Source organism: Mus pahari, chromosome 10 (genome assembly GCF_900095145.1).
Source record: "Mus pahari chromosome 10, PAHARI_EIJ_v1.1, whole genome shotgun sequence".
Taxonomy (NCBI): Eukaryota; Metazoa; Chordata; class Mammalia; order Rodentia; family Muridae; genus Mus; species Mus pahari.
Genome location: NC_034599.1, coordinates 65131340 through 65152729, shown reverse-complemented (window position 1 = coordinate 65152729; position 21390 = coordinate 65131340). Strand labels below are relative to the sequence as shown.

Sequence of the window (21390 nt, the reverse complement as noted above, 5' to 3'; positions counted from 1 at the left end):
AGCCCTAGCTGTCCTGGAACTCACTCTGTAGACCAGGCTGGGCTCGAACTCAGAAATTCACCTGCCTCTGCCTCCCAAGTGCTGGGATTAAAGACTTGCACCACCACTGCCCGTCTTAACTTTTTTTTTTTTTTTTCAATTTTTAATTTTTAGTTTTGTTAAGCCGTTATTTTACACAGTAGCCCTAGGCTGTCCTGGAACTCACTTTGTCACTTCAAACTCCTGGCAGTCCTCTTGCTTCCTTCTTCCCTAGTGCTGGAATTACAGGTGTGCATCACCACCCCTGGCTTTTGCTTACTTTCGTTGTTATTTCCTAATTAACAAGAGATTTTAGTGTGGTTGAAGTGGATCTGAAAATGTTAAGCATGCGTCAAGCCACGGCTGTGTGAATGTCCTCCAGCCAGGACGAACACGGCAATCAGTGTGCTTCCTCTAACCTCATACTGCACCTTCCACTAAAGAGTAAAGAGAGCTCTTCTATTCAGAACACTCATCTTGCGCCAAACCAACCAATGGGAAATTGTGTGCCGGGGCCCGTGGAGCAGAGAGGGTCCAGTTTCTTAAATCATTTCTAAACTGATTCCACTGGCCTCCAATTTGAAGTACTTCCTTAATGGACAACCTGAAACTCTTTCAGAGTCAATCTATTAAAAACTAGAGAGAAATGGCAGAACTCCCCTAAAGTTCAATAAATTAGTTTTTAAAATGCTAATGAGGTAAGTATATGGGCAATTCCTGCCTCTCATGGGGGGGGAGGGGGGCAGGTAGTAAAGTCAGAAAAGACAACAGGAGGGTGAAGAGGGGAAGAACCCAGCACCGGGCTCATGATTACACTGGGAATTAATTGCATGTGCTCTGAGATGATCTGAGTATTTGTAATCCTATTATTAACACTGTTAGACTCCCTGTGTTTTTAAATTATTATTTTATTTATGCCCCCAGGCAAGATCTCATATGTCCCTGGATGTCCTAGAACTCACTACGTAGACCAGGCTGGCCTCAAACTCACAGAGATCTGCCTGCTTCTGCCTCTCAAGCGCTGGCATTAAAGGCATGCACCACCACACCTAGGTTCTGGCTTCTTTTATAAACAAATGAAATTGGAGTTAAATTATATAGGAAACAGTGGGGGTGGGGCAAGGTAGAGGGGTTCCAGGAGCCTTCCTCCACAGCCTCCTGCCTCTGTCTCTGCTTTAGGGTGGAGTAGATCCCATACAGCTGTCTGACTCACTTTCATACCCGGGCTGGAGGACACACTGAGTCATGGTTTCATTAACTTTTATTCAGTATGATCTTACTTCCAGAAGTTCAGATTTGGGAGTCCCAAGGGGAGAATAAAAAAGATGCAGATGAAATTTAAAAGTTCAAATTTTGTAACAGTTATTGTTCAACTAAGCATGGGATGGGGGAGGGGAGGGACTCAGGAGTGAGGGTGTAGCTCAGTAGTAGAGTGTCTGCTGGCCCTAGGTTAAACGCTGAGATACCTCAGAACAGCAACAACAACCAGAGTGACCAGATGATGCCCGACCACTCTGGGGACCACCTGCGTCAGAGAAGGATCATAATAACTCCATCTCACTTTGGTGCTGGGACACGGTGGTGGAAATGCCAGCACTTGGGAAGTAGAGATAGAAGAACCAGGAGTTCAAGGCCAGCCTCAGCTACTCAGTGAGTTTGAGCACAAGGTGAGCTACCTGAGGCTCAGTCTCAAAAAACAAAAGACCCAACCTGATATCCAAATACTGTGGAAGACCAGGGAGAGTTGATGGAGTACAGAGGCGCGTGAAAGCCAAGGTGGGGAGAATAGACATAGACATAGACATAGACATAGACATAGACATAGACATAGACATAGACATAGACATAGACATAGACATAGACATAGACATAGAGAGAGAGAGAGAGAGAGAGAGAGAGAGAGAGAGAGAGAGAGAGAGAGAGAGAGAGAGAGAGAGAGAGAGAGAGAGAGAGAGAGAGAGAGAGAGAGAAAGTGAAAGTCTCATACACACATATTGTGGTAAGGTGTGGTTTGTATATGCTTGACCCAGGGAGTGGCACTGTTTGGAGGTGTGGCCTTGTTGGAGTAGATGTGTCATTGTGGGCATGGGCTTTAAGACCCTCATCACAGCTGCTTGGAAGTCAGTCTTCCACTAGCAGCCTTCAGATGAAGACGTAGAACTCTCAGCTCAGTGTCCACTATGCCTGCCTGGATGCTGCCATGCTCCTGCCTTGATGATAATGGACTGAACCTCCGAACCTGTAAGTCAGCCCCAATTAAATGTGTTCTTTATAAGAGTTGTCTTGGTCATGGTGTCTGTTCACAGCAGTAAAACCCTAACTAAGACATAAGATCGTGTGTGTGTGTGTGTGTGTGTGTGTGTGTGTGTGTATAGAGTGTGTGAGAGAGAGAAAGACCTTTCTCTCTCTCCCGAACAGTCAACATGAAACTCTTTCAAAGAGAACTTGTTAATGGCTGGAGATAATGGTTGACATGGCTCAGCAAGTAAAGGCTCTTGTCACACAAACCTGGACGACCTGAATTCCATCCTAGGTATAGATGGACTCCCACCCACATGGTAGGAGAAAACCAATTCCTCAAAGTTGTCCCCTGACCTCCAAGGGCAGGCTGTGGCGTGCCTGCCCTCACACAAACATCGTTTATACACAGGCAGTTAAGAAAAAGACCACAGCCATGGTGGCGGTGCACGCCTTTAATCCCAGTACTCGGGAGGCAGAGGCAGGTGGATCTCTGAGTTTGAGACAAGCCTGGTTTACAGAGTGAGTTCTAGGACAGCCAGGACTATACAGAGAAACTATGTCTAGGAAAAAAAAAAAAAAGCTGCAGTCGGACTCCTGAGGATCAGAGCAAGAAAGGGGAAGTCCATGGAAAACGACCCGAGGGCTGTGTCCTATCAGAACAACAAAGAACATGGGAAGATCAGTCCACTCATTCACCTGGTATTTCAGAGAACCTGTTTGTGCGAGCTATTGGCAGGACATAGAATTCAAGATGCCCTCTGTAGCTTTCATATGACAGGACTACTGGAAAGTACGGGTGACCTGAGGCAGAAATCCACCCTGCAGGGGATTGAATTCAGGGCCTCACCTATGTAGCCTGTATTCTGTCCCTCAGCTAAACTCTCTTCTTAGCCCTATTAGCACAAGGTGTCTACCTGCTAGCACACTTGCAGGGAGGGGCAGTGCACATGTGAACTTGGGTGTACATGATGTGCATATGTATGTGTGGAAGTCAGAGGCCAACCTCAGGATTCACTCCTCAGGCATAAACTGCTTTCGTTTTATTTTGTTTTGTTTTGAGATATTTGTCTTCCGTTGGCCTAGAACCCTCTAAGTAGGCTAGTCCAGCTAGCAAGCTAGCCTGCCTGACTCCCCCTTTCCGGCTGGGAATACAAGGGCTGACACTAGAGTTAAGCTGGGTTTGTGGGTTTGCTCTGTTTTGAGACAAAGTCTCACGATGCTGTCCTGGCTAGCCTCGAACTCTCTGCGGTCTTCCTCTTGCCTCTGACTATCTCACTGTTTCTAGAAGTTTTGATGGGTTAGTTCAGAGCCATTGGTCAAGGTACCAAGGCTGGAATCAATTGCAGCCACAGAAAGGATACTCTGAGCTGAAAGACCTCCTATCCTGCTATAGGCAACCCACTCTGTACATCTACAAAGAGAACAAGCCGACTCTAGAATTGTCCAGGGGAAACAATACGTCCCCAATACCACCCCGAGGAACTGGTGGATGGTTAACTGAGCAGGATAATTAAGCTGGCGGTTAGCTAGGTCTCTCAAAGTTTGAGATATCCCTGTATCCTGTCCTTGGAAGAGACATGCTAGTCAGCAAAGACTTCCTCTGGAGACATGATCAGACCCACATTCCCTTGCTTAGCTACAGCGTTCCCGGGCGCTCACTTAACATCCCAGTTAAATGCAGATTCTTAGTCAAGAGGCCCTGGGTTGGAGCTGGAAGTTTTGAGTCTAAGGTTCCCTGGGTCACAGTGCTGCTGGTCCCTCAGACCAAAGGTTGCAAATGCATGTTTGTGGAAAGAGACAGCAGCTCCCTGAAGCTAAGCCAGAATCTGTAGCCATCCTGTGCCACTTCATTGATGGTTGGGCAGGGTGCTTGACTCATTTGCCTTTTGTTCAGTAAAAGGAGGGAATCTGACAATCACATCAACTACAAAGGATGCTCCGATGTGATGCTCCGATGTGATGCTCCGATGTGATGCTCCGATGTGATGCTCCGATGTGATGCTCCGATGTGATGCATCAACTACAAAGGATGCTCCGATGTGATGCTCCGATGTGATGCTCCGATGTGACGCGGCCCAGGCCAACTCTCAGTAACTGTGAGCGCCAAGGACAGTCTCTTCTTTCTTGTACATATGTACGCTTGTGTGTGAGTGTGTGTGCGTGTGTGTGTGTGTGTGTGTGTGCTTGCATGTGTGTGAGTGTGTGTGCGTGTGCGTGCATGTACTTGCATGCATGTGTGTTCATGTGTGTGTGTGTGTGGAATTCATGTGCCAAGGTACAGCTGTAGCAATAAGAGGACAACCTTGCCAAGCGTCAATCATTCCCTTCCACCTTGTCTGGGACAGGGTCTCTGGCTAGCTGGCACACACACTTCCAGACGTTTCCCTGTCTTTCCCTCATCTTTACCTCCCACACCACCAGCTCCCTGTAGGATCGCTGGGGATACAAGATGGATGCCACTGCATCCAGAATTTGGGCTCTAGGAATCTGAACTTAAGTCCCCAATGCAAATACCAAGCCATTCTTCCAGCTCAGTCTCTTCCAAGGCACCCACAGGCCCTGGAAGGTTCTGAAGTCTGCAGTAGAAAATGACTGAGAACAGAAGACCCTGAACAGGGAAGCAGCCACCAAGAGCTAGAGTCCCGTAAGCCTGCATGGTTGCAAACACTTCCAAAAATAGCCTTTTCCTGTGTTTGTTCCAGTAATTTATGACATTAAGACCTACCCTATGATTTCCTAGCTGGAGAATTCTCAAAGGCCAGAGTTCAGGAAGAGGAACCCTTTCTTTTCCTAAAGAAGCCAGCACACCTAGACAGAAGCACCATCAATGAATTTCACCCTGCTTAGCCTCCCCTTCCCAAATGCCAAACTGCAGCACGAGGGAGAACACTCCTCAGAGTATCATAAAGTCCTTTGATCTAGCATGCTTGATTTGTACAGAAGTTATAAAAATGCACTTACCGGACGGAATCATCTTAAATGTGGATAGTAAAAATTTATTATCACAGGCAAGTAGGAAACTCTATATACAACATATATTATAATCACATTTACTGGGAGTCTGTAGCTTTCACCTAGCAAAATATTGCCATTCCTTTATACATGTTAATATTTACCCCTCAAAATTTAAAGTCTGTGAATCCAAGTGTCAGGTTCCAAGATAATGTAGACAGAGTGTATACTGTTGTTTTGTTTTTAATTGGATCATTTTCTGTTTCGTGCAGCTCTCTCTCTCTCTCTCTCTCTCTTTTCTTGAGACAGGGTTTCTCTGTGTAGCTCTGGCTGTCCTGGAACTCACTCTGTAGACCAGGCTGGCCTTGAACTCAGAAATCTACCTGCCTCTGCTTCCCAAGTGCTGGGATTAAAGGGGCCATCACTGGCCCTGCAGTCTCTATTGAGAGAAAGTCAAACCTAATATGAAATCCTTAAAAGCAGAGACCTTGGAGGCTAAAGGAAACTGCAACAAACAAGAGAAAGTTCCTATGATGCAGATGAATCAACTTGCACCCAGCACAATAAACAAAACAATTAAGCTGTCAGTGGGGCCTCCAAGGAGACTCACAGCCTTAGGAGGTGGCCAACCAGATCCACTGGGCACCTGTTAGCTGCAGGGAAAACAAAGGCAGTAAACTCCTCCTCCCCCAGATTTAAACCAGAACAGACCGAGAGCACAGCTGTAAATCTCACATTCTGAAGGTCTCCAGGGCCTTCCCATCCCGTTAACCTGGCATCGATTTTTCAGACCTACAGAATGAGCCTGACCACTCCTCCAGTTCAGGATTCAGTGAGCACAGACTGGTCTGCTGGGATGAGGGATGAGGGTCAGAGTGTGCACAGGCTGGTGTTCAGGGCTGAGGGTCATAGTGAGCACAGGCTGGTCTGCAGGGATGAGGGTCAGAGTGAGCACAGGCTGGTCTGCAGGGACGAGTGCCTGCCGTAATAGATTTTTTTCATTTTTCTCAGCAAAGAGTAGCACCACGCCTGGGGTGACAAGACAGAATTGGTAGTGTGGCCTCAGGCAAGGCTTATGGTCTCCCTATGTAAGGATAGGAAGGGAAGAGGCAAGAAAGAGATGCTGAACCCCTTTGGACCCCCTAGCTTCCTTCACCAGCCGCATTCACTAATATCCTGTTCTATTAAAAGCAGACCGAAGAGGAAACCCAAGTGTGGTTTTATACGAGGGGGCTATTTTTAATCTTTGAAAACATTTTCAGTTTACAAGCACTGGTCTGACTGCCATCAGTCATTCATTCTCTGAAGGGTGCAGTTAATGCCAGTGAGTTGGAGCTGGATGGGCTGAGAAGGGTCTTCTGCACTTTGGGGGAAACAGAATGGCTCAGTTCAGCTAAATTGCCAAAGCTTGTTCTGCGTGATGAAGAAAACCAAAACAAGCCAAGTCCAGCCATAAGCACGAGTGTTCTCCTTGGGAGTTTACTGCTGAAGTAAGACAGAACAATAAACAAGTATTTAATGACCTAATGTCATTTGAAAACCTCCCACTGGCAAGAGGTCCCCAACTGCCCTTGCCTGTCTCCACCCTGCGAGCCTTTCAGAATCCCTCACTACAAACTGTGACTGGGGATTGGGCCTCTTTCTGGCTTCCACAGTGGCACGGACAACTTGCCGGTTCACTCCCAACACATTGGAAACCGCTTGCTTTTACACTTTTTGAGCATGTATTTGCCTATTTTGATACTTGATAAACTTGGCCAGTCTTTGGATTATCTAGAAACTTTAAACAACCAAGCCACCTTCCAGATCCACACAGAGTAAATCACACTGTTCAGCTACTTACACAAACGTCCAGTCAGGCCCCTCAGTTCCTTGGGGATGGTTGATTGGGTTTTTGTTTTTTGGATCTCTGTAGTTCTGGCCCTCCTGGAACTCACTTTGTAAACTAGGTTGGCCTCAAACTCAGAGATCTGCCTGCCCCGGCCTCCAGGGTGCTGGGATTAAAAGCACACACCACAGTGTTGACAGTTCCACACTCTCCTCCTGCCTTTCAAGATAAAGATGTAGGGTGTGCGGTTTTAAAGAATGACTCTACTTCCACACAGCACAGAGAAATGCAAGCTTGTCCTCCATGAAGTTTCTTGTTTTAATATGGTGTGTGTGTGTGTGTGTGTGTGTGTGTGTGTGTGGTGTCCATCTTGGTTTTTGAGACAAGACATCTCACAGGTGTGAAGCCCATCATGTAGGCTAGGCATTTTTAGCCAGCAAGCCCGAGGGATCCACCCTCTCTGCCTCCCTTATTCGCAGAATTCCTAAAGTGCACCAGACATGGCTTGCCCCAATCCCCAGTCCTGTGAATTCTGGAAAATGAACTCAGGTCCTCGGTTTTAAGGCAAGCAGTCTAGTGACTGAGCTAATTTCCTAGCCTTCCCACTACATTTTAAAATTTTTTATTTATTTATTTTTATTTTTATGTGCATTGGTGTTTTGTCTGAGTGTATGTCAATCTGAGGGTGTCAGACCCCTGGAACTGGAGTTACTGGCAGCTGTGAGCTGTCATGTGAGTGCTGGGAATTGAACCAGGGTCCTCTGGAAGAGCAGCTAGTGCTCTTAACATATGAGCCATCTCTCCAGCCCCTTCCCATTGAATTTTAAAATAGGATCCTATACTAGTATAGCATGTCACAAAATGTCACACAGGCAGAACAGACTGGGTAGGAGGTGCTGGATGCAGAGAGAGAAGTCACCCTGAACAGTAAGTAATTGATCAGAAGAAAAACTAACATGTGCAGAACTCTGTGATCTTTGCAGATGGAGTGGGACAGAATTTTGAAAGCAATAACTTGCAACCGTGAGATACAGAAAAGTGGAATCAGGGCCGGTTTCAAAGGAGAACTAGACAGTAAGCTGGAGATGGAGCACAAGAGTGGATGCCTGGGGATGGAGCTCAAGTGGATGCTAGCTGGAGACAAGGTGATGGTGGACAACCTCCGAGCCTGAAGTGGAACGTCAGGCCAGGCAGGAATCCCGAGGATACAGAGCCACTGGGATGGGCCCTGCCACTCACTCCATCATGCCCCTGCAGGAGCCAGGGCCACCTCTGCCAACTGACCCTTAAAAGCGACTGCAGCCGAGCACTGGTGATTGTCTTTACAGCCCCAAATGAGGAGGACAGTGCCTCACTGTCTTAGAAGAACAGACAAGGCTTGGCCCTTCGCTCACTCAGGGCTAGGCGGGGGAGGGTAAAGGTTGCAGAGGTGGGAGGAGAGAGAACTCCTCTTGTTAAGGCCTTTCTTTTGTTTTCTCACTCAGAGCAGGTGCACACTGTATAGTCCCCAGGCTTCCCAGCACGCCCCACCCCCTTACCCCGCAGTAGCGTAGCTTTTTCTTTTCTTTGTCAACTTGACCCAAGCCAGGGTCATTTGGGAAGGAGGAACTTCAGTTGAGAAAATGCCTCCCTTAGATTGGTCAGATTCATCACAAGACTGTTGGGGGTATTTTCTTGATCAATAATTAATGTGCGGGGATCCAGACCACAAAGGGTGGGTGATGCCACCCCTGGGCAGGTGGCCCTAAGCTATATAAGAAATTGGACTGGGCAAGCCCAGGGGAGCAAGATAATAAATAGCCAGTGTTCCCCCATGGCCTCTGCTTCAGTTGTTGGCTTGAGTTTCTGCTAGGACTTGTCTCTATGATGGTCTGTAAGCTAGCTGTTAAATAAAATAAACCCTTTCTTTCCCAAGTTCCTCTTGGTCAGGGTTCTAGAGTACTAGAAAGTAACCTAGGACAATGGGCAAGAGGCTTTGTATGGGGCAGGAAGGGGCACTCCTGGGAGGGTGTGGCTGGTGTGACGAAGTGGGGATGGATGAGAGAAAGAACTGGAAGGAAGAGGCTAGCCCCGCCTTTCCGCATCCCTGCCTCCGCTTCTTAGTAAGGAAACCCAAAAGTGCATAAACCTAACTCAGTCCAGAAACTAGAGGCCACCGATCTCCTTAAGTGTCCTCAATTAGAAAACATTAATTTTATGTTCCCATGAATCCTCCACCAGGGTAATAACAGGACTTCTAATTTTTGTTTATTTTTGTTTTTGTTTATCAAGACAGGGTTTCTCTGTATCACTCTGGCTATCCTGGAACTCACTCTGTAGACCAGGTTGGCCTCGAACTCAAAAGTCTGACTGCCTCTGCCTCCTGAGTGCTGGGATTAAAGGCGTGCGCCACCACTGCCTGGCAGGGCTTCTAATATTAAAGTCTATACTTTATGCCCCTAATTTGTATTTGATGCATTTCTATTAGTGATCACAGGAGGATATTACATCTGTGGGATGAAGGCTGTGACTCTCAGTGTTTCCAGTTAGCGAGGAAACAAAACCTACCGCAGCCATGCATTTACCTACATTACTAGTTTATGTTTCTCAGAACCTTAGAGGAAGTCCTCCTCCTCCTCCTCCTCCTCCTCCTCCTCCTCCTTTTTAATTGTTACCTTTTTTTAAATTAAAGATGCACATCTTTAATCCCAGCACTCAGGAGGCAAAGGCAGGCAGATCTCTGAGCTCAAAGTCAGCCTGTCCATACCGATTCATCAGGACAGCCAAGGCTATCCAGAGAAACTCTGTCTTGAAATGATTACTTTTATTTATTGTCTGTGGTGTGGGTAGGTGCCATGCATGTCACAGTTGATGTGTGGAGGTCAGAGGACACTTTCAAAAGTTGGTTCTCTCTCTCCATGTAGATCCCTGGGATCAAACTCAAGTAGTCAGGCTTGGTGACAAGTGCCTTAACTCCCTAAGGCTTAAATGTAGTACCTGAGTAGAGCTAAAACTGGGAGGGTCAGGGAGACAGCTCATCCTGTATATCACGATAGTACATGCCCAGGTATTATTGCCAGACACACCTTCTCTGTGAATGACACTGGGTCACACTTTGGGAAGTCCCCTTAGTAAGCAGAGATATCTCCACAATTCTATAAAACAAGGGCTCTCCTGTTACAAGTTAAAGGGAAGCATCCAGCTTTGGTTGTGTGGGACAAACCCCTTCTTCCGGCTCAAGGAGCAAAGTGCCAAGTCTTGCTTTGTTTAAAACCCAACAGAATAAGTATTTGTGGATGAAATCCTATGATAGCATTTGACCTCAAATAAGCCAGGGGAAGGTGGAAGCAGAAAAAGATGGATTGGGAGTTATCCTGAGCTAGTTGTTCCCCGACTGCTGTAGTTCTAAATAAAAAGAATTGGGTGTGGTGAGGCACATGCCTACAACCCGAGTAATCCTGGCACTCGGGGGATAGAGGCAGGAATTGCTTGTTGGAGGCCAGCCTGGGCTACAAAGTAAGACTCTGTCTAAAAAAAATTTAAAAGAGATAAGAGAGATGAGAGATGAGAGAGAGAGAGAGACAGAGAGACAGAGAGATAGAGACAGAGAGACAGAGACAGAGAGGGAGAGGGAGAGGGAGAGAGAGAGGGAGCGAGGGAGAAAGGGAGCAAGGGGTTTTGGAGAGATTTGTAGAGTAATGACTTGTTTTCTTTAAGTTTTGTGAACAGAAATAACATAATCCTATACACTTCACGTCTTCGAGTGTTGCAGAGGAGTCTGCAGACGGCACACTTTGTGGTTCACATGATGTGGAAGTGACAGGGGCTATTCTGAGAATCATCTTATAGTCCAGAGAAATGCTTCTCAACCAAGGAAAAAATGTGTTTTTGCCTGTGTGAGGAAGACTTTTCTCCACATGAACAGCTGAGGGCTGGCTAGAGAGGCAGCATCAGGCAGCGCTCTGCCCTCACCTTGGAAGGCAATGAGTTCCGTGGCCTGTCTGGCTTGGCTTCGCTCGGGCTGCTCTAAGTTTGGGCTCAAGGTAAGTGCTGACTATTTCCACAGAATACCCTTTAGTAGATAGAAAAGAACTTTTCTTGTTAACTATCGTTTTGACCTTTTCTTTTCAACAACAGCAAAGAAGCAATTTTGGAATGAGACCAAGGGGTCTCAAATATTCGTCCTGCTTTGGGAAGAGCAGCAGAGGATGGGTCAGGAACACCGCTGTACCTCTCTCTCTCTCTCTCTCTCACACACACACACACACACACACACACACATCCTCAAAAAGCACAGCTTCCGGGTTTATTCCTGCCCCACTTCATTCCTTCGAGGAAGGAGAGTCGGTGGTGGGGAGGGACTATATCTCAGCCCTGAGGAAGTCCACTCTCCCATTGATTCTTGGTGTAGGCATGTGACTTGCTTCGGTCCACGAGGAAAACAGCAAATATGATGCAAAGAAAACTTATAAAACTTTTGTGTCTCGCCACTTACACTTCCTGCTGTTCTTGGTGATGCTGTGGTGTGACCACTACTACGTAAACAAGCCCAGACCAGTCTGACAGCCTTCCTGGGAAGGCTGAAAGTGGACCAACTGCCAGGCAGGCCTGCTTATGAGGCCATCCTGCATCTCCCATCCCCAGCCAAGCCACCAGCTGACCACAGAAATCAGAAGAGCCAGCCTAGATAGGAACTGGAGAGCTAGCACACAAAATCCTAAGAAATATTGAAATCACAGTGACTGGAACAGGCACTACATCAAGAACACACATGAACACACACACACACACACACACACACACACACACTGGAGCAAAGCAAGATGACTAAGAGATGTTAAGTAGAGAACTGAGCAACAGGGCACACATGCCCCCGGTCACTCTTTACAACGCACTCAGTGGGGACTCACTCTTGCTATCACTGTATGCCAAGTAATTAAAACAACCTAATGGAAGTTCAAAGCTTATTATATTCACCTTAATATCCATCTCAGAAATAACATTTGCTTCAACTCTACAAATGATTTTGTGTGAGTTCCACTGCTTCCTGCAACTCCTAAAATTATACAAAGAATTGTATGTATGTGTTTATATGCATTTTTCCTTAATTGAAAAAAGATGCTAGAAAGCACAGAATAACAAAGAAATACCTATGTTCATGCTGCTTAAAATTAACGCTCTTCAATCACGTTTGCATTCTGTTTTTTAACTATAAAGCAAGTAAAATATTACAGTTATATGAGTCTTGTGGGTCTTCCCAGAGCGCAGCACGTAGGACAGACACTTAATACATATTTGGTGAGTCAGAAAAGGTGCAGGCAACACGGTGACTACCAGCCACGTCTGTTATGGCAATTTTAATACGGGTGCTCATTTCTCAAGGGTGCTGCCTGAATCTTTCCCAACCAGATGCTCCCCAACCTTCATGCTTTTGAGACTTTATTTTACACTCCCGGGGCTGCAGATCTGCAGGGAAGTCAAAACGCAGGACACAGAACACAGCAGAGATGTAGGGGCCTGTAGGAGCAGTGAAGGTTTCAACCAAGTGACTCAACTTCTCTCCATTCTCTTCCCAAGCCTTATATCACCTCTGGATCTCAGGCCCCCTAATACTATGTGGAAGGCATCTCTCAGCTGGAACTTGCAGAAAAAAATAGAAGGTCTTGTACCATCCTTTAGATGGTGGCAGGACTGGGGGGGCTTTTCCATCATCCACACATATTTGGAGGTTATGGATACGGGAGTGTACATGGCAGTTCCACCTGTACACCAAAAAGATTCCTCCCTCGCCCCGCCCTGGTCTCTGGCATCCCAGAAAGATGAGCAGCCCACTACCATGGCAGTTGTAGTGATTAACAGGGGAACTTTTCTTGTACATACTTTTAAGGGAGGTTCTTCTATAGGTATGACTTAGGTTTGGCTATCATCGGGCTACATAGAAGTGTTCCACCAGCAAAGACCATGATTATGTCTACCAAAGTGAAGGATTCATAAAAGAAATGAAAAAATAAAATAAAACACAGAACCTGAGGGTGATATAGTTGCCTCTTAATTACAATGAGACATAAAAACAGTGTGTGTTGGAAGAGATTGGAAGGAAACCCAAAGACATAAAACAATTACTGTGCTGCAGAGCAATGGGTGTTATGGGCGAATGCTTCAGACTTGATTTCTTAGAATCCTTTCCAGTTTAAGCGGCAATGAATCAAAAATAACAAGCTTTCATCTCGAAACAGGCCCTCTCGCAAGAGCGCAGAAACAAAACTCTCTTGGTCGTGTCTAGACCGTTGAGCAAATAAGATTCTAATCCATCCCCTTCGTAGACGGAGATCAGAAAATTCATAGGCTGCCAGTAGCTCAGCCAAAACCTAGCTATGAGCCTTCAGAAGTCATTAAACTGGATGGCCGCCTCTCCCCAAACCCTGCTCCTTGATCTTTGAAACAGGGTTTCAGATTGACCTCAAACTCCCTACGTAGCTGAAGAGGAGCCTTGGACTCCAGATGCCCCTGCAAAGCTCTATCTCCACCTCCACCCATCACTGGAGTTCTGGGATTACAGGTGTGCACCACCACACCGGGTATATGCGGTACTGGGGGTCAAACACAGGGTTCTATGCATGGCAGCCAAGCATCCTGCTGACTGAGCTGCTCCCTTAGCAATATGAAGGCTTGGGGTCCTTTGTTTTTTTCCACGTGTGTGTGTGTGTGTGTGTGTGTGTGTAATACGCACATGTGTAGCATGTGGGCACATGTAGAGGCCAGAAGTGGATGTAGGGATATCACTGCTCTACCTTAAATTTTTTTTTTTTTTTTTTTTTTTTTTTTTTTTTGGTTTTTCTAGACAGGGTTTCTCTGTGTAGCCCTGGGTGTCCTGGAACTCACTCTGTAGACCAGGCTGGCCTCGAACTCAGAAATCCGCCTACCCTGCCTCCTAAGTGCTGGGATTAAAGGTGTGCGCCACCACCGCCCAGCTCTCCCTTAATTTTTGAGCCGCGGTCTTTCACTGAGCTTAGAGGCTTCATGCTTCAGCAAGACTGGCAGCCAGCGAGCCCCTAGGATCTGCCCCCACCCCAGTGCTGCCATAAGCTGGCTTCTATATGGGTGCTGGAGATCTGATGTCTACATGACAAGCACCATACCTACTAGGTCATCTCCCAGGCCCCCTCTCTATAGAAGTTTAGGACAGAACACCCAAGAATTATACAACGCGATATATAATTGTGAAGTACTACGAGTGACATGTTTAATACACACCAGAATTCTGAACACCCAAGCCATCATGGATTCCCTTCAGAGTACCCGTCTCCTTGACTGCCACACTTGCTCCGCGCCTACAGTAGGATGGATGCTCTGTCCTCAGAGGCAGGAGACAGTGGAGAGGGACCAGGTAGAGCTCCCAGTGAGTAAGATGGCAGTCACACAGCCACGAGTATTTTAGGTCAGAAAGGAAGTTGTTATTTAAAATGTTTTTTTTCTTCTGTAGCTCATAAACAACTATTCAAAAGTACTTGGAAGACTGGCCAGACGCTCAGCGGGTAAGGACACTTGCCACCAAGCCTGCCAGCCTGAGTTTGGTTTCCAGGACCCACATAGGTAGAAGGAGAGGAGTGATTTCTGCAAGTTGCCTATCAACCTCTACAGACATGTGTGCACATACAGAAACAAATAAATAACTGTAGGGGTGGATTAAAAAAGTAAAACCGAAAAGGCCTTGAATGATGACAATTTTTTTTCTCAAGGCAGGAGCTCAGAAGTGAAGACCAAGTCCATATCACATGCAGAGAAAGGTCCCTGGCTTATCAAAGTCATTATTTTAGAGAAGGATCATGAATTCTGCTTGTCTTGATTTAACTGTCAAAAATATGTAAAAAAAAAAAATTAATAGAATGACCAAAAAGCTGTTAGCTGTGCCAAAATAAATTCTGATCGACAAAATTCAGAACATGATTTGCTTGCTATTATTATAGAAGGAGCTAGCAAATCATGAGATGTTTATTTTTAATACCGTTGGCATTTACCCTTTAACCTCTTATTTGCTCTGTAAATGTCAAGTCCAAGCAAAGTGGGAAATAAAAATATCAGGGACTGGGGACATGGTTCAGTACCACAGCTCTTGTCCTGCCTATACAAAGCCTGGGCAGAGTCTTAGCACTACAGAAATAATCAAGTGAAAATAAAATAAGCCACACCTTTTATCTTTCGACACACACCTTTTATCCCAGCACTTGGGAGGCAGAGAAAGGTGGATCCCTGATCCAGGCCAGCCTGGGCTACAGAGTGAGTTCTGGGATAGCCAGGACTGCTCAGAGAAACCCTGTCTCAAAAAAACAAAACAAAAAAACAAAAACTAACAAAACCACAAAAAAATCCAAACCCAAAAACAAAGCAAAAAAATACTATTGAGAACATTTTAATTACATAAGGGTAAAAATACAAGTTGCTGAATCTTTGATATATTTACACACATATGCAAATAATGGGACTAGGGAGATGGCTCAGCAGTTGGAGCACTGGTGGTTCTTGCAGAGGACCCAGGTTTGATTCTCAGCATCCAAACAGTATGGACCACAGCCATCTGTAACTCTAGTTCCAAGGGATTTACATACCCTCTGCTTGTATCCTCAGGCCCAGGCATGTACATGGTCATATATATGGTGCACAGACATACATGCACATGTGATTCAATTTTTATATCACTTTTAACATAAATTTTATATAAATATAAACATAAATCTTAAACATAATATATATATATATATATATATATATATATATATATATATATATATATATATATATATACACACATATTACAGAATTAAATTACTCAAATTTCGAACCTGGAAAAGCATGACTGTATGCATCTACATATCCCACTGTGAGGTTCAGAGTATCTTATGGTTGTCTAAAAGTTTCCAAACATTTCTGCATATTATAGCCAGATGTGACACATGTCTGTAATGCCAGCAGTTGGGAGGCTTAGGCAGGAGGACTATAAGATAGAGGCCAGCCTAGGTGGGCTGTCTTAAAATTTCATTTAAGCCTGGGTGTGTTGGAGATGAACGGAGATGATGGCGAAAAGCTTTCATATGTTCTTTCCAAGCAGTGGGACCCGAGTCCTCTCTCACCAGCAGACGAGAAGCACTCTTCCATGTAGTCTAATGTGACTTCACGACACACCAGAAGCTGAGAGTCAAATCTGTGGCCACCAAAACGCTCGCAGGTGCTTGCTCTCTAGCCTTACCGATAACTCTGGCGATAGCCCTCGAGTTCCTGCCCTGCGGAAAGAGGGGCTGCCATGTAGCCTTGGGGCCTGGAGCATTTCATTGAAACAGAGGATGAAGGGTAACAAGGGAAGCTGAAGGCATGGCCTAGCCACCCACGAGCCACCTCCACTCAGGTTCCGACAGCTCCAATTAGTGCGGCTGTACAGAAGCCTTCCCTGTTTAAGCTGCCAAATTCCACAGGTATAAAATACCCGGCAACCGCCTTCCCTGGCGAGGCCCTAGGAGAAGACGTAGATGTAGCAATGAACACTGACATCATTACTGGGTACATCACTGCTGTTTAGACCCTGTGGCTAGCAAGTAGAGGGAGGAAGTATTGTGGTTCGCGGACACATACAGAGCTCGTAGAGGCTCCGAGCAGATGAACCACAGATGAGCGTGCTTGGCCTGTCAGGGACATCAGGATACTTAAAAATGAGCAGTACCAGCACAGGCTCTAGACTGTATACGTGTCTACAAGATAACCTGGTAATATGGTCAGTGTAATTACCATGGCCTTTCCTCTTTGGATGGGACGTTTATTTCTTGTTTACTCTCCAGATGCCAGATTGTGTCTTGGCCTCTATAGTCACTGAAGTCTCTACCCTTGGAGTCCTCAGCAGAGATGGGGGTGGGGCAGCTTTCACCTTCCCATGCCTCCTCTCTGGCTATCCAGTGCCTGATGGGCTTCTCTTCCAAGAGAGGAAGCCCCGGGGTGGCCCACCACACGCACCCCAAGGTAGCAGTATCCTGAACTAGCTTTTCCTTAACCTTCCCCCGGCCATCAAGTTCAACCCTATCCAGTTTAGCTGAATTGTGTTTTTCTGGCCAGGGAACTTCTAGAATCTGATAATCAATAAATGAACTAGATTGACTTCCCAGAAAACATTCCAAATGCATTCCAGACTTACTAAATACATACCAGTCTCCACCCGAAGGAACCTATCTTCCCCTGGATCAACTGTCTACCAGATCTCTAAGTTATAAATCGGTTCTGTAGCCAGATGTGGTGGTACACGCCTTTGATCCCAGAACTTGGGAGGCAGGGGCAGGTAAATCTTTGGGTTCAAGGCTAGCCTGATCTACAAAGTGGGTTCCAGGACAGCCATTACTACACAGAGAAACCCTATCTCAAATGAATGAATGAATGAATGAATGAATGAATCAGTGTTGTGTGTGTGGGCACTATACCTGCTAGCAACTCAGGAATAATACACAGTAAAGAAAAAGGAATATATCTCAGACATTTTCAAAGGCAATGGCTAAGTCAGGTTTACTCAATCATCTCTGCATATTTTGTTCACAAAAACCCTATCAATCACACTCTCCGGGGCCAGGGCAGAAAGCAGACTCACATACATAGGTTTTAGTCCATCATACAGCAAACAGACCATGGCCACCAACTATCTTGTCATGGACTCCAAAGCCAGAGTCTAAGAAAGAAGTGTTAGCCAACAGAGCATTTCTGCACTCTTCTAAACAACATTTCTTCATTTATAATGATGTACAGAGTACACACACGCGCGCACGTGCACACACACACACACACACACACACACACACACACACACACCTCTTCAAGCCTCCTAATTGAAAAGGTAATAACTATGGCCTGGTAATATATTCAGGGTTTTCCAAGATGATCTAGTATCCCGTAGTTAATGAATATGAGGGAGAAGTGAACGATACAATTGTGTTCATAAATCTGAAGTGGCAATTTTCATCATGAGTCACAGCTTAGTAAGTCAGTTGGTATAGATGAAGAGTCTAATAGTATGCTCCCCGACCTTCCTGAAAAGCACCCCCTCCTTTCCGTCGCGCACACACAATTATTTACTTTTTCTATTGTGACAAACGTTCCTGACAAAAGGAACTGGTGGACCGGCTTGTCTGAGCAGATGGAGGGGACACAGTCTGATCAAGGGGGAAGAGGCATGGCAGCCAACGCCAGAGGCAGCCGTCATGCCGTTCCAGCAAGCAGGAAGCAGGGGAGAGACAACTGCTGGAACTCAGCTCCCAGTTTCCTTTGTATTCAAGCCCAGCTCCAGGAACGGTGCCACCCTGTGGGTCTTGCAGCCTCTACAAACCTAAGCTAGAAACTCTCAGATTGTCCAAAGGTTTCGTTCTGTGATGATTCTAAATCCTATCAGCTTGCCAATCGAGAGCAACCATCACACAAGCACACAGAGAGTTCACAGTGCAGGTGTTCTTCCTCCGGCCTGGCCAAGGGCCCACGCTCTGTGCTGATTCTTGGCCACACCCACTGAGGGTAATGGCCCATCCCTTCCTGTCCTTAAACAGCTGAAGGATTCAACTGGGCAGGCCCAGACAGATGCATAACACAGAAGTTCCATTCAGCCAGAGAGACTTCTTACAGAACCATTGAGCATTCTCACAGGGCTATCTGAGTTATGGGTACCTGTTCTAAGGTGACTTCACACAGCTTAAGCCCACTCAAACTTCCAAGTCACGGAAGAAACCATTTTCCTTTCATTTTGTCCAAGTGACTCTAGGTACTAGAGTTCTTTCTGTCCATGGCACATCTATCTCAGGATGGCCAGCTGTTTCAACTTTTCCGGGCAGTAAATTGTGGCCGGGGCCACCATATCTGATGCACAGATAGCCTCCTAGTGGCCCACAACACGCCCATCTGTCCTGTTGGCGGGGAACCCAGGAGGAGGTGACTACACCCTGTCCACCCTGATAAATCAACCAAGAAAGGGACTCTAAGACACACCTCCACATCCGATGGGCCAAATAAGCTACCCCAACTGCAAGGAGCCAAATCGAGCGTGTTTTCCCACATCTCTGGAAAAAGCATCACAGGCTAATTTCGGGTCTACACAGCCAAAAAAAGTGAGTTTAATAAAGGATTTTTTCTCAAGACAGCACTTAAGCAATTACATACAGTAAAATTCTTTAAGTCCTTGGCCATAAACACATTGATTTTGGTGGGTTTTTTTTTAGAAATATTGAACCACAGAAAGTAATTATAGCAATTCTTAGGCACTAGGACTATCACTGTTCAAGTTCAAGCGGTCAGAGGCATGAGAAACTCCACCCAACCGCAGCTCAGGGCACACCATGAGAGAGTGGACTAACTTCTGAAACCTCGAAACTGGCAGGGGGAAGCTTATTTATAAATGAAGTATTCTCTCTCGGGGGCAAAGGTGACATAATTTTGAACTATGTGGAAAGTAAAAGCTTGGGGCCAAAATGCCCTTTAAAGGTTTCGTTTGTTTTTAAAATCATTCTTTTGAATAAACAGCGCGGGGGGGGGGGGAGGGAAAGGCAAGGACTGTTTGTGAGCTGAATGTGGGTTCTACTCGGCCTGCGCTGCGGATGCTTGGCACTGGGGATCTGGGATACAGATTTCTCAAGCCAGCGCTATGCTAGGCATCTTTTTTAGTAAGCTTCACCCTCATCGCCAGTAAACAACGAGAAAGCAAGGAGGACACGCTCCTCCACCACGAAGCAAGGGTGGAAACTTTGAAGCCATCTAGAACTTATAAAAAGTTTTTTTTTAAGTTTTTAAAGTTTTTTTTTCCTCCTTTTGGTCCTGGTGGCTGGTAATCTCTCCAAAATTCAACCTTTGTTTTTGTCCTTCGGTAGGAAAGCCACACCACAGCAAAGCCTAGGGGATGTGGCTAAGGTTATTGGGACTGAGAGAGGAGGGTGGCTGGGCTGGGGACTCCTCTGGGTAATAGCAAAAGTCTCAAATGAGTTAGAGAGAGGTAGTCCATGCCAGACACTCCCCCAAGTACCAAGTGGGAAAGAACAAAATCGGAACGCTCTCCGAGAGGGTGGCGGTCCTCTCGCGCTGGGGATCGGGTGGGGCCCTCCGCAGGAGGTGTTTACCCCACACAGGGACCCTACAGGCCTGGGCTCCTGGCCAGCTTGGCTGCCGCTGCGCGCTGTCGTCACAGGGTCCCTGCAGCCCGGGCCACCGCCAGGTGCTCCGTAGTACCTGGCGCCCCTGCCTGCCTTTGTGCAGCGCTCGGCCCATTACCAGCGCAGGCGGGGCTGCCCGGGTACTCCCCGATGCCAGGAGGACAACTGAGGGATTAGCCTACCAGGGAGCTCACGCCAGTGCCTGCCCAGGGGAGAGGACCCGAGGGACACAGGCGTGCCCCTCACCTTCTCTGGAGGAGAAAAAAGTCTCCGGTCCCACGGCTGTGCCGGTGAAAACAGACGTGCCCACTCTCTAACTTCAGACAGCTGGCAGCTACAACATTGCCACCAAAACTTTCCCGGCGCAGAAAGTCACTCCAGAGAGTTTTTCTTGTCCCTCTTCGGTCCCTCTTCCCGGCTAAGACCCGGTTTACAGCAAACAGCTGGAAATCAGCGCTCCAGAAGTGCACACTCCCGCGTCCACCTTCTCCACCCCCTGGCCTGGGCAGCTTGCCCAAGGTAGGTGCCCGCTCCGGGGCTTCCTGCCCCATCCCAGGGTCAGGCGTCCTGGGACGCGGCGCAGCCAACTCACCATGGTGACTCCCGCCGCGGTCGCGCCTCCGCCGAGTCCCGCTGCCTAGGTACTGAGGCTGGAACGCGGTCTCCTGGGCGAACTTCAAAAGTTGGTTCCCTTCGCCAAAAAACAAGCTCCCGACACCCAAGCACTCACAGGAGCCAATGGAAATCCAGAGGGGACTCCATCCAGGCGGGATCCGAGACGCTAGGTGAAGGCAAAACTTCGCAGACCCGGTGCACACTCGGACCTGGCGATCCCCAACTGTCTAGCGATGCCCTCAGACGCGCTCTGCGGGATTGCTTGTCCGGCTGCTTTGCCTGGACCCGCTTTCTCTTAACACTTAATCCGAACTCTTCTATGGCTCAGGCTGGGCTCGGGCCGGGCAATCTGTCCATAAATGGAGAATTCAGCACAGGCCTGACCAATCAGAATTTGTTTTCGCAGCGTCACTCCTCAGGGAAGCCGAGGTAGCCAACAAGCGTGAACTACAAGAGTTTCCAAAGGCCTCTGGATCCTGTAGTCCTGCGGCCTCGCTACCCCGCAGTGCACGCCGCTGTCCCTGCCGTCCCCAGGGAGCCACCCCCAAACCGAAGGGATAGAAACACTTGGGGAGGTTAGGAAACCGCGCTCCTGACGCT

The 21390-nt window shown here is 47.0% G+C and overlaps 1 protein-coding gene across 1 annotated transcript in view; it reads right to left on the bottom strand.

Moving 5' to 3' along the window:
* Positions 1-21121, bottom strand: part of Myo1e (myosin IE) — a 190727-nt gene extending 169606 nt beyond the window's left edge. Inside the window, exon 1 of the mRNA XM_021206176.2 lies at positions 20768-21121. Within this exon, the coding sequence (XP_021061835.1) occupies positions 20768-20770 (3 nt within the window). The 5' untranslated portion in view covers positions 20771-21121. The remainder of the gene's footprint in view (positions 1-20767) is intronic.
* Between the last annotated feature and the right edge of the window lie 269 nt (positions 21122-21390).